Genomic DNA, 18,033 nt, shown 5'->3' on the forward strand with positions numbered 1-18,033 from the left:
TAATAGGTTGAAAGAGGGAAAGGAAACATATGGAAAGGACTCTGCAGGTGTCACATTCCACATCTCAGCCTTCCTGTGCACCCAGCATTCCTAACTTTATGCCCCCTTCTTGTCAACAATAGGTAACCATATCCATTTCTGTTCCCTGTGTGAAACGGATTCATGTGATAATGAATTTCTAACATGAAGGATTGATTAATGATGGCAGACGATGTCCATTTGTATTTCTATGCTTAAGACATGGACTAATAGTTATGCACAATAAACGTAGCAAGTTCTTATTCCTGAGAAATGTTCTATGCACTTCAGTATGTCAGAATACCACAAGATGGTGCCATTGCACAAAACATGAGAGATCACAGAGTAAATGCTCTGTGGGGGAAGGATATCCGTGAGGCAAATGAATCTGAAAACAAGCAGCAGTGCTTCATTAATGGAAACTCTTCAAAAATTGCAAGGGGAGAAGAATTCTAGATTCATGATCCAAATGTAAGAACACCACAGATTTCAATCAGAAACTTATACAAAGTGAAAGAGAATCTCCAGTTGCTGCCTTGCAAACAGCTGTGTTTCGGAACTGCTACAGAGACTGAGAAAATGGAAATTCACCACCATGGCTGGCAGGTTTGTTTGTTTTTCCTGTCTCTCTGCATGTGTGGGGCACTATGCAAGTCCATCTTCTATTCAGTGCCAGAGGAAAAGAAAAGTGGGTCTCTGGTGGCAAACCTGCTAAAGGATTTGAAAGTGGATGTCAAGGAGCTGTCAGCTCGGGGAGCCCGGTTGGTTTCGAAGAGCTCTAAGCAATATTTCCAGCTGGACCCTCATTCTGGGGATGTGATATTAAAGGATAGAATAGACAGGGAGGCTCTTTGTGATCAGGATGACCCTTGCATGTTACGCTTTGAAGTTGTGCTGGAAAACCCATTGCAGCTGCACAGAATCGAAGTGGAAATAGAGGATGTGAATGACAATCCCCCCAAATTCTCCAAAAATCAATTCCTCTTTGAAATACCAGAACAAGTACCTGTAAATACCCGATTCCCTTTGGAAAGAGCAGAAGATGCAGATAAAGGAGAAAATACTGTTCAGAACTACACACTGAACAGTAATGAACATTTTAGGCTGGATGTAAAATCTCAGGGTGATGGTAGCAAATATGCAGAACTAGTACTGGAGAAACCATTAGATCGTGAGGTGGATCCACAGCTTATTCTACTCTTCTCGGCCATTGATGGAGGCATCCCAAAGAGAACTGGTACAGCACAAATTATTGTTGATGTTCTGGACACCAATGATAATCTGCCTCACTTTGGTCAATCCTTCTATAAAATAAAACAGAGAGAAAACAGCCCTTTGAACACGCTGGTCACTAAAGTTGAAGCCAGTGACAGGGACATTGGCTCCAATGCTGACATCACTTATTCTTTCAACCAAGTTCCAAAAAAAGTGCTCAGATCATTTGAATTAAATAAATATACAGGGGAACTCACTATTGCAGGAATCATAGATTATGAAGAGAATAAATATTATGAGATGAACATCAGAGCCACCGATGGAGGAGGCCTCTCCGCTTACTGCAAGGTAGTTGTGGAGGTTGAAGATGAGAATGACAACGTCCCAGAAGTGACCATCACATCCATCACCAGTCCCTTGCCAGAAGACTGTCCCACAGACACCGTGGTGGCTCTTTTCAGTATCACAGATCAGGATTCTGGAGACAATGGAAGAACTGCATGCACTATCGACACAAATCTGCCATTTATGCTGAAGGCCACAGAGAATACCTATTACCAGTTAGTGACCCAAAGGATGCTAGACCGAGAGCAAGTCTCAGGGTATAATGTTACCATCATGGCCACTGACCGAGGCTCACCCAGGCTCACTTCTACAAGAATAATTCATGTTCAAGTCTCAGATGTCAATGATAACTCACCAGCTTTTCAAACAGTGTTCTATGAAATGCACTTACGGGAAAACAATATTCCAGGTCTGCTGATAGGTTCGGTCCATGCTGTTGATCTGGACACAGAACAGAATGCAAAAGTGACATACATGCTCTTGCCTGGAAAGGTTAGTGATGGCTCTGTGGCCACCTACCTCTCCATCAACTCGGAAACTGGAAACCTGTATATCCTCCGATCTCTGGATTATGAAGAAATAAAAGAATTTCAAGCAACTGTGAGGGCATCAGATGGTGGCTCCCCTCCACTCAGCTCAGAAGTGATAGTCCGAGTTCTGATTGTGGATGAAAATGACAATGCCCCCTTCGTCCTCTATCCTCTCCAGAATGGCACTTCCCCATCAAATGATTTTGTACCCAGAGAGGCAGAAACAGGTTACCTGGTGACCAAGGTGGTGGCAGTGGACAGAGATTCTGGTCAGAACTCTTGGCTTTCCTATGAACTGCTGAAGGCCACAGAGCCAGGACTCTTCACGGTGGGGGCCCAGAATGGAGAAGTGAAAACCATGAGGCCTGTTACTAAACGAGATGCTTTCAAACAGAAACTGATTGTGGGAGTGAGAGACAATGGGCATCCTCCCCTGTCCACTTCTGCAACATTGAGTATTCTTCTGGTGGATGGCTTTTCTGATCCTTATATGAAAATGTTGGATAACCCTACGGGTGAAGTTGTAGAGGAGGTGGAAGACCATAACCTGACTGTGTATTTGATCATATGCTTGGCTGCCATCTCATTTATTTTTCTGGTGTCTGTAGTGGTGTTCATTGCCATGAAGATTCAGAAGCAGAGGCAGTTCATAGAGAACTATAACTCTGCATCTACTTTTCCTGGTGGGCCGAATAACCAGGAAAACCATGTGGATTCTGGCAATGGACCAACTTCCCAGGCTTACAACTATGAAGTGTGTTTAGCTGGTGGATCTCTGAACAGTGAATTCCGGTTTCTCCGGCCTCTGTTTCCTGTGTTCTCTGTGGAGCCTTCCAATATACAGGTAAATCTGAGGAATTCAACTGGTTCTTCCCAAGAAGTCCCCAGTCTTGCAGAAGAATGTCAACAAATGAACCAGGTAAGAAGAAGTTACTTAATATAGTTTCATGCTCAATTCCTAATATTTTCGTAGCTAAGGTATAAATGTGAACAATAGTATAAATGTGAATAGTTAATAAAAATGTAAATAGTACACATGTGCATTAATTTAATTTGTGGTAGAATGTGCAGGATTGTATCCATTAGGAATAAGGGTGTTGTTGGAAAAATGATTCTAAATCAAGCAGACCATATACAGTTCCGCCCCAGCATCTTTGGATCCAGCATCCACGGATTTGATTCTCTGTTGATGCCTGGGTCCCATTTTTAATGTTTTAAATAGAAGCAAAGTGTGCAACAATCTGATTTCCTACCTTCGCACAGCAAAACCGCACTGTTTCAAGCCTCTCAGGGCTAAAAATAGCTCTAAGTGCATTTCTGGGTTTGCCAAGATCTGTTTATACCGCGTTCAGCCACTAGAGGTGCTGAGTGTAATGCAGTGTAATGAAATTATTCCATTACATTCAGCTCCTCTAGTGGCTGAATGCGCTGCAAACCAATGCTGGGAGACCCGGCATACATAGAGCTATTTTTAGCCCTGAAAGTCTTGGAAACTGCACAGTTTTGCCGCGTGAAAGTAGGAAACCTGATTTTTGTGCACTTTTTTTTCCATTTGAAGACATCTAAGCTGGGTCCTGGGTATCCACTGATTTCCGTATCTGTGGGAGTTCCAGAATGGAATCTCCATGGATACCGAGGTTCGTCCTGTAGTGGGAGGCCCCTTTTCCAGTTGCTCTCCACCAACTTTCTACCAGTTGCTCTTAACAGTAAAAACAGGAAGAGAGGCAGTAATAGGTTTTAAAGAAAGACACAACACTTTACTTGTAATTCACAAGCATGTACATTTCTGTTAGCCGAACAGATCCTAGACATTGAACAGGAAATCCTTGCATGTTTGTGTAAGACTTCATGGCATAGTGAACTCCACTTGCTTCTATGTGGCTTGTCAGAACTTATGGAAAGAGCCCTTGATTCTTAGGGGATCTGGAGGAAAGAGAGTGGGGAGGAAGGAAGGAAGGACTACCCCATAGATTTCTACAGGCGGCGTTGTACCTACTTTCAAACATATAAATACATTGTGAAATATATTTTCATATTGTGTGCCTTTATTTCTCTTCAATCATATACAGAATAAATATATAGTTTTATGCCATGTGGGATTAAACTATAAAAATAAATGCATAAGCATACATCGCAGCATGATCTTCATTAAGTTGCCATTGAATGGAAAATATACAATCTCAACATTTTTTCTGCTAGAACCACAAGGTGGCAGTGTTGGCAAACATATTCCTTTTGATTTGCAATCTTGTATTAAGCTAACTCAGGGAATGTTATGACTAGGCAAGACAGAATCTTGTAGGAACCGGGCAGCTCCATACGTGTCATGGATATGAAAGAGAAAAATAAGCTTTGGAGAAGAAAATTAACATCCTGAACATCATAGATAGTCAGAAGATTTGCATTTTGGTCAGTGGCTGAAGATCTTACCTGGGAATGGCTGGCACCATGGAAGACAGCTGGAGGAACAGACAAGGTCTGTATCTTTTGCTTTTTTTCTGTCTTTCCAGAGCACTGTGTGTGTATTCAGTTTGGTATTCTGTGCCTGAAGAAAAGAAGATTGGGTCTGTGGTTGCTAATGTGCTGAAGGATTTAAAGCTGGTGATGGGAGATCTCTCTTCTCGGAGAGCTCAGCTAGTTTCCAAGAACAGTAAACAATATTTTCACCTGGATACCCAATCTGGTAATCTGGTAATCCAGGATAAAATAGACAGAGAAGCTTTGTGTGGCAAGATAGATCCTTGCTTACTATTGTCTGAAATAGTACTGCAAAACCCCTTAAAAATATACAGCATTGAAACACTGGTAGAGGATGTGAATGACAACAATCCCACATTCTCTAAAACTGAAATTGATCTAGAAATTCCTGAGACTGTTCCAGCCAACACTCGTTTCCTTTTGGATTCTGCTGAAGATCCAGACTTGGGAGAAAATAGTGTGCAGAATTACACACTCACTCCCAATGAACATTTTCAACTGGACGTACAAAAGGGCAAAAATTATTTGGATCTTGTTTTGGTGAAACAACTGGACAGAGAGAAGGAGGCAGTTTTGGAGCTGATCCTCACAGCTGTTGATGGAGGAGTACCGCAGAGAACAGGTACGGTTCACATAAAGGTCAATATTTTGGACAGTAACGATAACTTTCCTCAGTTTACTCAGTCTGAATATAAAGTCAGCTTAAGAGAAAACAGTCCTCAAGGTACCCTTGTCACCAAAGTGGAAGCCAGAGATTCAGATTTTGGTTCAAATGCACAGATTACCTATTCATTTAATCGGGTGCATGTAAATGTGCTCCAACAGTTCCAATTAAATGAAATTACTGGAGAAATAACTGTTTGGGGAGAAATTGACTATGAAAAAGAAATCAGCTATGAGATGAACATCAAAGCAACAGATGGAGGGGGGCTTTTAGGATACAGCAAAGTTCTGGTGGAGATTGAGGATGAGAATGACAATGCCCCTGAATTGTCCATTATATCACTCACCAGCCCTTTAGCAGAGGATTCTCCCCTAGACACTCTTGTCGCCCTCTTTAGCATCACAGACCGAGACTCCGGAGACAACGGCCAGACGTCCTGTTCCGCAGACGTATCTTTGCCCTTTCTGTTAAAAATCACTGTGAATAACTACTACCAACTGGTGATCCAAAGCCCACTGGATAGAGAGAAAGTGCCTGAGTATAATGTGACCATCACAGCTGTTGACCAGGGAATACCCAGACTCAGTTCAACAAGAATGATTCGCATTCACATCCTGGACATCAATGACAACTCCCCAGTGTTTGAAGAATCTGCCTATCAAATGGCATTACAGGAAAATAATATCCCAGGATTGCTCATTGGCACCGTCCATGCTGTTGACCTGGACACAGAGCAGAATGCCAAAGTGACCTACTCATTTTTGCCTGGAAAGGTAGGAGACGTCTCTGTGGCTTCTTATCTCTCTATCAACTCTGAAAGTGGAAATGTGTATATCCTCAGATCTCTTGATTATGAAGAGATAAACCATTTTCAAGTTACCATCAGGGCTTCTGATGGTGGTTCTCCTCCATTGACTTCAGATGCTACTGTCCATGTTGTGGTCATAGACGAAAATGACAATGCTCCCTTCCTCCTGTACCCCCTTCAGAACAGTACATCACCCTGCAATGAGCTGGTTCCCAGACCAGCAGAGGCCGGTTATCTGGTCACCAAGGTGGTGGCTGTGGACGAAGACTCTGGTCAGAACTCTTGGCTTTCCTACCAGTTGTTAAAGGCCACAGACCCCACCCTGTTCAGCATCGGACCACAGAATGGAGAAGTGAAAACCAGGAGACCCCTGAATGAGCGAGACCCCAACAAACAGAGACTGGTCATCCTGGTCAGAGACAATGGGAACCCACCTCAGACCAGCACCACTGCACTCAATGTGCTTCTAGTGGACAGCCTTTCGGATCCATACAGGAAGAACATAGAAGTTGGCATTGAAGAAAGGGAAGAAGATGGTCCATTGACCATGTACTTGGTGATCTGTTTGGCTGCCGTCTCCTTTGTCTTCCTCGTCTGTATTGTTGTATTTGTCATTATCAAAATGTACAAGAAAGGCTGTGGTGGAAGCCTGATCACCGTTCCTCCTCACTTCCCACCCACCAGACCGGATATCCCAGAAAACGGGGTGGATTCTGAGAGTGGGTCACTTTCCAGGACTTACCACTATGACGTCTGCTTAACGGGCGGATCCTTGTGCAGCGAGTTCAGATTTCTCCGGCCTCTCATTCCCGTTTTTTCTGTGGGGGACCCAAACATGCCTGTGAGTCACAGGATTTCTGCTGCTTCCCAAGAGATTCCTGACCCGGTTGAGGGCAAAGAAACTGGGGAACAGGTGAGAGAATAATTACTTTACTCATAGGTGTCATATAATGATTAAACTGTAAACTGTGTATCTTTGGAATATGCTATCTCTATATAAATCACTGCATACTTTCAGAGTACAGCATAAGATTAGTGTCTATGCACTCTCTAAGGGTAGAATTAACAATATAGTGAGTAGAGTGGAACTTTTTCTGTTGTGACTTAGGTAGCATATGGGCAGTCCAATCCTGAGCTGCCCAGAATGCGGGGCTGCCGCAGTGCGAAAATGGCAGCCACGGCATCCAATGTGCCCTGGGCAGCTGCCACGACCTCCTCAGGAGAAGGGGGCTTTTGTCCCATTCACCCGTGTACGGTAAGTAGCCCCACAATGGGGCTACAATTCTGCACCCGCTATTAAGCGGGCACAGAGTGACAGAGTTCCGTGTTGAACCAATCCCAACCCCCTCCCTCCCGGTTCGCTCCCCACACCATGCCTTCTCTCTGTCTTCCACCCCACCGCCCCCTCCCTCCACTCTGGAACACCTAATCCCTGCCTCTCCCCATGCCCCATCGAATAGAGGTTAGTCGAAATCTCAAATAGAAGTTAAAAGAGAAGATGTTTCAGACCTAATTGATTAACTAAATATCAATAAGTCACCAGGCCCTAATGGCACTCACCCAAGAGTTATTAAGGAATTGAAGAATGAAGTTGCTGATCTCTTGACTAAAATATGCAACTTGTCCCTCAAAACGGCTACAGTGCCAGAGGATTGGAGGATAGCATATGTCACACCAATCTTTAAAAAAGGAAAGAGGGGGGACCCGGGAAAATATAGGCCGGTCAGCCTAACACCGGGTAAGATGGTGGAATGCCTCATCAAAGATAGAATCTCAAAACACATAGACGAACAGGCCTTGCTGAGGGAGAATCAGCATGGCTTCTGTAAGGGTAAATCTTGCCTCACGAACCTTTTAGAATTCTTTGAAAAGGGCAACAGGCATGTGAATGCGGGAGAACCCGTGGACATTATATATCTGGACTTTCAGAAGGGATTTGACATGGTCCCACACCAAAGGCTACTGAAAAAACTCCACAGTCAAGGAATTAGAGGGCAGGTCCTCTCATGGATTGGGAACTGGTTGAAGACCAGGAAACAGAGAGTAATGGGCAATTTTCACAATGGAGAGAGGTGAAAAACTGTTTTCCCCCAGGATCTGCTCTTCAACCTCTTCATAAATAACCTGGAGACAGGGTTGAGCAGTGAGGTGGCTAAGTTTGCAGACAACACCAAACTTTTCCAAGTGGTGAAGACCAGAAGTGATTGTAAGGAGCTCCAGAAGGATCTCTCCAAACTGGCAGAATGGGCAGCAAAATGGCAGATGCGTTTCAATGTAAGTAAAGTGTAAGATCATGCACATTGGGGCAAAAAATCAAAACTTTACATATAGGCTCTGAGCTGTCTGTGACAGATCAGGAGAGAGATCTTGGGGTGGTGGTGGACAGGTCGATGAAAGTGTCGACCCAATGTGCGGCGGCAGTGAAGAAGGCTAATGCCATCTTTGGGATCATTAGAAAAGGTATTGAGAACGGCTGATATTATAATGCAATTGTACAAATCGATGGTAAGGCCACACCTGGAGTATTGTGTCCAGTTCTGGTCGCCACATCTCAAAAACGACGTAGTGGAAATGGAAAAGGTGCAAAAGAAGGCAACTAAGATGATTGCTGGGCTGGGGCACCTTCCTTATGAGGAAAGGCTATGGCATTTGGGCCTCTTCAGCCTAGGAAAAAGGCGCCTGAGGTGGGACATGATTGAGACATACAAAATTATGCAGGGGATGGACAGAGTGGATAGAGAGATGCTCTTTACACTCTCACATAACACCAGTACCAGGGGACATCCACTAAAATTGAGTGTTGGGAGAGTTAGGACAGACAAAAGAAAATATTTCTTTACTCAGCATGTGGTTGGTCTGTGGAACTCATTGCCACAGGATGTGGTGATGGCATCTGGCCTAGACACCTTTAAAAGGGGATTGGACAAGTTTCTGGAGGAAAAATCCATTATGGGGTACAAGCCATGATGTGTATGCGCAACCTCCTGATTTTAGAAATGGGTTATGTCAGAATGCCAGATGCAAGGGAGGGCACCAGGATGAGGTCTCTTGTTATCTGGTGTGCTCCCTGGGGCATTTGGTGGGCCGCTGTGAGATACAGGAAGCTGGACTAGATGGGCCTATGGCCTGATCCAGTGGGGCTGTTCTTTTCTTATCTCTTTGGGACCTGGCAGTCCGGGTGACCGCTGAGCTGCAGACTGCTGGCCTCCTGCCAGTACTGGCCTAGTTCGGGCTCACGCTGGGCTAGTTATGATGCTGGGCAGGTGCTACACCCTTCAGATGTGCCTTATGGCTCGTTTGCAACAGTGTGTGCCAGTGGTAAGCCAGCACGCAGAGCTCAAGTTTGGGTTCTAAGTGATTTTACCCCAGTGATGTGGTTGCGTTATAGTATTCAAAGTGATATCTTATCTCCTTCTGACTAGCCCCTGTTAACCGACAGGCAGTGAGGTTTTGCATCAGAAACAACTGTGAGGCAACAATTGTGAACCAATATGTCCTCCAGTCTCTGGTTTATAAGGAAAGAAAAGAGTTGCATACAACTGTGAGGGTATCAGATAATAGTTTCTGCTCCACTGAGCTCAGAAGTGATTGAGTTTTCATTGTGGATGAAAATAACAATACCCACTTCATCCTATTCAGAACAGCACTTTTCCGCTGAATGACCTGGTACCCAGAGGGGCAGAGGAAGCCTACCTGGTCGCCAAGGTGGTGACAGTGAACAGAGACTCTGGCCAAAACTCTTGGTTTTCCTATGAACTGCTGAAGGTCACAGAGCCAGGACTGTTCATGGTGGGGGCCCAGAATGGAGAAGTGAAAACCATGAGGCCCATTAATAAACAAGACACCTTCAAACAGAAGCTGATTGTGGGAATCAGAGGTAATGGGCATCCTTCCCAATCCAGCTCTGCAGCACAATCTTATCCTCCACCCCCCCCCCCTGCACTGAGCTGCATCTCTGGGAGGCCACGCTGCATCCTGCATGGGTAGTTGCAGGATGGGGAGGGAGTTTTCTGGAGGACTTCTCTGGGTTAGGAAATATTTGTTCCCTAACCCAGGGATAAACCTCCAGCACTAGAATGGGTCTACTCAGACCTGAGTCAGCAATTTAGCTGGCTCCTGTTCATGTTGACCTGGGAAGCCATATTGAGGCCAGGAAGGGGGATCAAATATTGGTGGTGCCTCTGCAACCAATATTGCCCCCTTTCTACCCTCCCTCCACCCTTGTTCTGCCCCATCTCCTCACCCTTCCTCTCCCTCCCCATTCCACCTCCTCTTCTCTCCCCTTCCCTCCCAGCCCCTGCCCCAACTTACCAGTGCCTGGTGCTGTAGAGTATCTGCTGGTGGGCTGCCAGTGGTGGGTTGCATTTCCAACCACCATAAAGCACCTTATATTCTGGATCACTAGTTCCTGCAGCATAGGGGTGCTTTAGGATTGGGCTGTAAGTATTCTTCTGGTGGATGGCTTTTCTGACCCTTATATGAGAATTCTGGATACTGCTATGTGTGATGATGTGGAGGAAGAGGGGACTGTAACCTGACTATGTATTTGATCTCATGCTTGGCTGCCATCTCTTTTACTTTCCGGTTTCCATAGCTGTGTTTCTTGCCATCTAGATTCAGAAGCAAAGGCTTCATAGTCTTAGGGCATCTAATTTTCAAGATGGACCAGGAGAACTGTGTTGATTTTGGCAGTGGCCTGTCTTCCCAGGCTTACAACTATGAGGTGTGCCTAGCAGGGTGGAACTCAGGCATCTGTTTCCTTTGTTGTCTGTGCATCCCCCCAATACACAGATAAATCTTAGCAATTCAACAGTCTGTTCCTAAGAAGGCCTCAGGCATGTAGAGGAAAGTAAACTGACCAACTAGGTGAAAATATGATTGGTACTTCTAAATATGGTTATTCCTGCCTCGTGCCATTGGGTTTGATCAAACTCTTTTCCCACAACCTAAGCCCCATGCCTTTGTTTCATATTCTTGCCCTCTCACAAATTCTCTTTTGTGCATTCGTTACACCTTTGCAGAATGAAGGAAAGTGACTTTCCTGTGGTGGGATAGTAAGTATGACTGAAAAACACAGTCAGTCCATGACTTACTGTTAAATCCTTCATACTAATTTAAATCAGGATTTGAGAAAGGATACACAAATGAGCCAGATGAAAATAACAGCCCAATGCAGTACAGGATCTGTGGCAGCATATCTCACAATCTGCTGCTGTAAGTGCTGTTAGAGTGGTATGAAAGATACACTGATGTCATTCACCCTGGAGCTGCTGGTGCAAATGGCCAGAGACTCCATGTGCCAGCCAGCAGTTCTCAGATGCCCACTGGAGCAGCTATGGTGAGGCATGCAGGGGACAGGTCATGGGAAGATCAGGGCAGGGACTGGGCCAGGCAAGGGGCAGGAGTGAATGGGAGGGGGAGGATATCAGCAGCAGCAACATATGCCGTGGATCCGTCTCCTGGCCCAGACCGCCCCTAAATCTATTCAGACATATGTAGCAAAATTCTGGCATAGGTTCGAGGACACCTATTGACAGCAAAGCAGCCTATGGAGAGATAAGCAAAAAATTTTTTTTTTTACTCCTCCTGGGCTGCCTGGTCACCTGCCCTCCTGCTCACGATTGCAAGTAGCATGTTCTCCTGAAGCTTTGCTGAATAGTGAAACTGGTGTACGATAGGATTGGACCACAAGTCTGTTGATATAGTTTCATTGTCAAGGTTCAATACACTTGAATTGCTAAATAGACTAGAAACAATGCAATTAGATTGTTACAGGTTCTATACCAGTATATTTACTGATTTATGCAAGAATGCTCAGTATTGCAGCCACTGTCAACAAAGGAGACAAATATCTTTCCCCATTGTCACTCCATTCTTCCTTTTCTTCAATCACACAAAGAACAATATGATGATTTCCTGTTATCAGGAATAATGCTGCAAAAGTAACTGATGTATCAGCATAATTCTCAGCATGAACATCACTGAGTTGCCATTGAATAGAAAATATACATTCTCACTATTTTTTCTGGTAGAACCACAGGGTGGCAGTATTGGCAAATGTATTCCTTTTGATTCAAATTTTGTGCACTATTGAGCTAACTCAGAAAAAGCTGTGACCAGCCAGGACAGAATCTTATAGCAACTGGGAAACTGGATGTGTGTCATGAATTTGAAGCGTAACACTAAAGAGGAAAATAACCTTTTCAGAAGAAAATTAATATCCTGAACATCATAGATAGTCAGAAGATTTTCAGTTTGGCCAGTGGCTGAAGGTCTCATCTGGAACCATGGAAGACAGCTGGAGGAACAGACAAGGTCTGTATCTTTTGCTTTTTTTCTGTCTTACGAGAGCTCTCTGTGTCTCTTCAATTCAGTATTCTGTACCTGAAGAAAAGAAGATTGGGTCTGTGGTTGCTAATGTGCTGAAGGAATTAAAGCTGGTGATGGGGGAACTCTCTGCTCGGAGGGCTCAGCTAGTTTCTAAAAGCACTAAGCCATATTTTCACCTGGATACCCAATCTGGAAATCTGTTGATCCAGGATAAAATAGACAGAGAAGCTTTGTGTGGAATGATGGATCCTTGCTTACTATTGTCTGAAATAGTACTGCAAAATCCCCTAAGGATATACAGTATTGAAACTCTGATAGAGGACGTAAATGACAACAATCCCAAATTCTCTAAAAATGAATTTGAGCTAGAAATTCCTGAGACTGTCCCAATCAATACTCGTTTCCCCATGGATTCTGCTGAAGATCTAGACTTGGGAGAAAATACGGTGCAGAATTACACACTCAGTCCCAATGAGCATTTTCGACTTGATGTGCAAAAGGGCAAAAAGTACATAGATCTTATTTTGGTGAAACAATTAGACAGAGAGAAGGAGGCAGTTTTAGAGCTGATCCTCACAGCTGTTGATGGAGGAGTTCCACAGAGAACAGGTACAGTTCACATAAACATCCATATTTTGGACAGTAACGATAACTTTCCTCAGTTTATACAGTCTGAATATAAAGTAAGGTTAAAGGAAAACAGCCCTCAAGGCACTCTTGTCACCAAAGTGGAAGCTACAGATTTGGATTTTGGTTCAAATGCACAGATTACCTATTCATTTCATCGGGTGCATGAAAATATACTTCACTTCATTCATCTAAATGAAATTACAGGTGAGATTACTGTTTGCGGAGATAGTGACTATGAAAAAGAAAATAGCTATGAGATGAGCATCAAAGCAACAGATAGAGGAGGACTTTCTGGATACTGCAAGGTTCTGGTGGAGATTGAGGATGAGAATGACAATGCCCCTGAATTGTCCATCATATCCCTCACCAACACTTTAGCAGAGGATTCTCCCCTAGATACTCTTGTCGCCCTCTTTAGCGTCACAGACCGAGACTCTGGAGACAATGGCCAGGCCTCCTGTTCTGCAGATGTTTCTTTGCCATTTCTTTTAAAAACCACTGTGAATAACTACTACCAACTGGTTATCCAAAGCCCACTGGATAGAGAGAAAGTGCCTGAGTATAATGTGACCATCACAGCTATTGACCAGGGAGTACCCAGACTCAGTTCGACAAGAATGATTCACATTCAAATCCTTGACATCAATGACAACTCCCCAGTATTCGAAAAGTCAACCTATCAAATGGCATTACAGGAAAATAATATCCCAGGATTGCTCATTGGCTCAGTCCATGCTGTTGACCTGGACACAGAGCAGAATGCCAAAGTGACATACTCATTTTTGCCTGGAAAGATAGGAGATGTCTCTGTGGCTTCTTATATCTCTATCAACTCTGAAAGTGGGAATGTGTATATCCTCAGATCACTTGATTATGAAGAAATAAACCATTTTCAAGTTACCATCAGGGCTTCCGATGGTGGATCTCTTCCACTGACCTCAGATGTTACAGTCCACATTGTGGTCATAGACGAAAATGACAACACTCCCTTCATCCTGTACCCCCTTCAGAACAGTACATCACCCTGCAATGAGCTGGTTCCTAGGTCAGCAGAGGTCGATTACCTGGTCACCAAAGTGGTGGCTGTGGATGACGACTCTGGCCAGAACTCTTGGCTTTCCTACCAGTTGCTGAAGGCCACAGACCCCACCCTGTTCAGCATCGGACCACAGAACGGAGAAGTGAAAACCAGGAGACCCCTGAATGAGCGAGACCCCAACAAACAGAGACTGGTCATCCTGGTCAGAGACAATGGGAACCCACCTCAGACCAGCACTGCAGCATTAAATGTGCTTCTAGTGGACAGCCTTTCGGATCCGTACAGGAAGAACATAGAAGTTGGTACAGAAGAACAAGAGGAAGAAGGTCCTTTGACCATGCATTTGGTGATCTGTTTGGCTGCAGTCTCCTTTGTCTTCCTCGTGTGCATCGTTGTGTTTGTCATTATCAAAATGTACAAGAAAGGCTGTGGTGGAAGCCTGATCGCTGTTCCTCCTCACTTCCCACCCGCCAGACCGGATATCCCAGAAAACGGGGTGGATTCTGAGAGTGGGTCACTTTCCAGGACTTACCACTATGACGTCTGCTTAACGGGCGGGTCCTTGTGCAGCGAGTTCAGATTCCTCCGGCCTCTCATTCCCGTTTTTTCTGTGGGGGAACCAAACATGCCTGTGAGTCACAGGATTTCTGCTGCTTCCCAAGAGATTCCTGACCAGGTTGAGGGCAAAGAACCAGGGGAACAGGTGAGAGAATAATTACTTCTTCACTCATAGGTGCCGTACACTGATTACTACTTAATAATTATATCTTTGGAATGTGCAACTGCTAAATAAATCTCTGCATGCTTTTCAAATGGGGCATGTGGTCAGGGATTATGTACCCCCGACGTGTATTGTTAACAATATAGTGAATTTAGTGGAATTTTTTCTGTTGTGCATTAGGTAGCATCTTAAGTGATTTGACCCAAACACTGAAAAGTATAACAATATGACTGGGTTTTAATATTATAATTAATAGCAAGTTTTTTTGAATAAAATGTGGAAGCTAATAGGTAGGTGATGTGGTTGTGTAAGAATATTCAAAGTGATATGTCCCTCTGACCTGCCCCTGTTAACTGATGGACATCAGAAACAGAAACTGTGCGTAAGTTTGCATCTGAAAAAACTGTGAGGCAACAATTGGGAACCATTATGTCTTCCAATCTCTGGATTATAAGGAAATAAATGAGTTTCATATAACTATCAGATAGCCATTTCCCGTCCACTGAGCTGATAAGTGATTGATAGAGATTTTAGAGGGTTAACTTATCTTCTCTTGTTTGAGAAAAATAACAGAAATTGGAGCCAAGAGAATGACTGTTGTTCCCCTTAAAAACAGGATGGGTCATTATGTCAAAGTGACCTAAAGAGATCATGATTGGCAGAACATGTAGAATTCCAGGATCTTGTGTAACCAAAGTTGTGGGCCAAGAACATTTTAAGATGCAGGGCAGAATGACCTCCTAATTAGAGCTGGAACCATGCACCAAACCTGTCATAATATGCCCAATAAGGAGGTGGAAATGACATACAGTGTCACATGGATAACTTGTTTATCTCATGTTATTTAATGTGATTTTCTGGGTGTGGTTCTTTGAGAGACGAGATGGGAAGCGAGGGGTGAACATTTGTATCCAAACTGAATCAATTAGCTTGTATAACTTACTAAACAGCTGTAATAAAAGCCTCTAAACCCTTTTCAGCTGTATTACAGCTGTACAGCTTATTACAGCTGTAAAAAGCCTTTAGATTCTTTTCACTGACATAATGCCAAACAGTCACAGACTTTATGAAAAGGGTTCTCTTGGCTTCAATTTCAGTTATTTTTCTCAAACAAGAGAAGATAAGTTAACCCTCATGTTAACAAGATTGTCTGAGTTCTTCTTGTGGATGAAAATAACAATGCCCCTTCATCCTCTATCCTCTGTAGAACACCACTTTTCCACTGAATGGCTTGGTTCCCAGCAGAAAGAGGAATCCCACCTGGTCACCAAGGTGATGACCACTGACAGAGATTCTGGTCAGAACTCTGAGCATTCCTATGAACTGCTGAAGGGCACAGAGCCAGGACTGTTGTCTATGGAGACCCAGAATGGAGAAGTGAAAACCAGTTATTAGGCCAGTTAATTGAGACATCTTCAAACAGAAGCTGATTGTGGGATTCAGTGATAATGTGCATCCTTCCCCATCCACCTTTGCAGCACTAGGAACCCAATCCTATTCTTTGCCCTGCTGACGCAGGTGCAATGCTGAAGCATGCACAGCATCCTCTGGGGAGAGGGGTGTGAGTTTCCTGGGTGACCTTGGGCCAGTCACTTTCTCTCAGCCTTACCTAATTCACAGGGTTGTTGTGAGGACAAAAGGAGGGGAGCAGCTGTGCAGACTGCCCTAAGCTCTTTGGAGGAAGAGCGGTATAAAAATGTGAAAATAAATAAATAAATAAATAAATAAATAAATAAATAAATAAATAAAATGAAATAATGCAACCACCATGCACTCTGAGAGACAGGACTCTTTTTACCTTCCTTTTCAACTTATTTCTAACTAGCCTCCTCATCTGAGGAAGGTCCACCCTTTGGGAGTTAAGGGTTTTTGTTTCAGATTTGATTGGCACTCTTTCCCCAACATGCATGGTGAAACACATTGCAGCATGGTCACTGCTCCCTAATATTCAGTAATATGTACAGCGCAAGCCTACCTTGTGCTGGAACAGGCAAGCCAGGAGGCTTGTGCTGTATCCAGTGCAAGATAGGGCTGCAAAGTGGCTCAGCTGAAGGTAAAGAGAAAATCTTCCCCTTACCTCTGGGTAAACCACTGCAGCCCCTATGGGTCTCCTCAGACTTGCGCCACCTCCTGAGGTGACACAAGTCAGAGGAGAGCAGAGCGGCTTGAAGCCGCTCCATGTTGCTCTGGAAATGGGGTTGGGATCCAGCATAACTGCCAGGTTCCAGCCCCACCTCCCGCTCCCCACCTGCCCGCCCCTAGGGCCGCCCGCCACCAACCTCTCCCTGCCCTGTAACGCCTCCCTCCCCACCTCCTCCCTGTCCATCCCAGAGTCTTGTATCGGCCGTCTCACGAAGAGGCACAAACGTGCCTTACAGCACGTTTGCGACTCTCCTGGGCCAGCGCAAGCAACTTGCGCCATCCCAAGGGCACCTCAGGATTGTACCCTTTCATGTCTAACCAGGTCCTGAGTATTACCCCTAATTAAATCCAGAGTCAGCCATCCTCTGGTGAGTTCCAGACTAGTTGCTCCAAGGCATAATCATTTAGGATATTATCATATGAGCATACACTTGGCTGCTACCTCTTTTGCTTTCCTGCTTTCCATAGTTGTGTTTATTGCATCAAGATTCAGAAATAAAGGGAACGCTAACACTGCACCTGTTTTTCCTGGTGAACCCTAATATCCAGGAGAGCTGTGTGGATTTTGACAGTCACCCATGTTCCCAGGCTTACGAGTTGTGCCTAGCAGGATGGATCTCTGAACAGTGAATTTATGTTTCTAAGGCCTCTGTTTCCCATGTTATCTGTGGATCCTCCCAACACACAGATAAATTCTAGCCATTCAACTGCCTCTTCCCAAGAAGGCCCCAGGCATGTGGAGAAAGGTCCACTGACCAACCAGGTAAGAATATATTGGTACTTCTTAATATGGTTATTTCTGCCCTTGCTACTGGGTTTGATCAAACTTCCTTCCCACATCCTAAATCCCATGCTTTGGTTTCATATTCTTTTCCTCCCACAAAGTCTCTTCCTTGCATCCCGTGCACTTTTACAGAATGAAGAAAAGTGACTTCCCAGTGGTGGTATAGTAAGTCTGTGACTGAAAAACACAGTCAATCCATGACTTACTATTAAATCCTTCATACAAATTAAAGCGGAGAGAAAAGAATCTGAGAAAAGCTATATGAATGAGCCAGGTGAGAATGACAGCCCAGTCCAGTACAGGACCTATTGCAGCAGATCTCACAATCT

The 18,033-nt window shown here is 44.3% G+C and overlaps 3 protein-coding genes across 3 annotated transcripts in view; all 3 read left to right on the forward strand.

The window, feature by feature from the left end:
• Positions 1 to 18,033, forward strand: part of LOC136647444 (protocadherin beta-16-like) — a 46,971-nt gene that overhangs the window by 10,024 nt on the left and 18,914 nt on the right. The window lies entirely within an intron of this gene.
• On the forward strand, positions 652 to 10,695 carry LOC136647399 (uncharacterized). Its single transcript, XM_066622915.1, has 6 exons — positions 652 to 2,915; positions 3,180 to 3,305; positions 4,532 to 6,971; positions 7,167 to 7,313; positions 9,698 to 9,935; positions 10,673 to 10,695. The coding sequence occupies exons 1-6, from the start codon at positions 652 to 654 to the stop codon at positions 10,693 to 10,695; spliced, it is 5,238 nt and encodes a 1,745-aa protein (XP_066479012.1).
• LOC136647400 (protocadherin beta-16-like) lies at positions 10,719 to 16,173 on the forward strand. The gene is made up of 3 exons (XM_066622917.1): positions 10,719 to 10,781; positions 12,433 to 14,760; positions 16,021 to 16,173. Exons 1-3 carry the CDS (start codon positions 10,719 to 10,721, stop codon positions 16,171 to 16,173), a joined length of 2,544 nt encoding a protein of 847 aa, XP_066479014.1.

Source organism: Tiliqua scincoides, chromosome 4 (assembly GCF_035046505.1).
Source record: "Tiliqua scincoides isolate rTilSci1 chromosome 4, rTilSci1.hap2, whole genome shotgun sequence".
In the NCBI taxonomy this organism is placed as follows: domain Eukaryota; kingdom Metazoa; phylum Chordata; class Lepidosauria; order Squamata; family Scincidae; genus Tiliqua; species Tiliqua scincoides.

Excerpts from the sequence above, each read along its gene's own strand:
- LOC136647400 (XM_066622917.1), top strand. The coding sequence starts at position 10,719 with ATGGACCAGGAGAACTGTGTTGATTTTGGCAGTGGCCTGTCTTCCCAG. Across the intron at positions 10,782-12,432 it reads CCCAGGCTTACAACTATGAG|TATTCTGTACCTGAAGAAAA; the intron begins GTGTGCCTAGCA and ends TCTTCAATTCAG. Across the intron at positions 14,761-16,020 it reads GCAAAGAACCAGGGGAACAG|CAGAAAGAGGAATCCCACCT; the intron begins GTGAGAGAATAA and ends CTTGGTTCCCAG.
- LOC136647399 (XM_066622915.1), top strand. The coding sequence starts at position 652 with ATGTGTGGGGCACTATGCAAGTCCATCTTCTATTCAGTGCCAGAGGAA. Across the intron at positions 3,306-4,531 it reads GATTCTCTGTTGATGCCTGG|ATCTTACCTGGGAATGGCTG; the intron begins GTCCCATTTTTA and ends CAGTGGCTGAAG. Across the intron at positions 7,314-9,697 it reads GTCCCATTCACCCGTGTACG|AACAGCACTTTTCCGCTGAA; the intron begins GTAAGTAGCCCC and ends CATCCTATTCAG.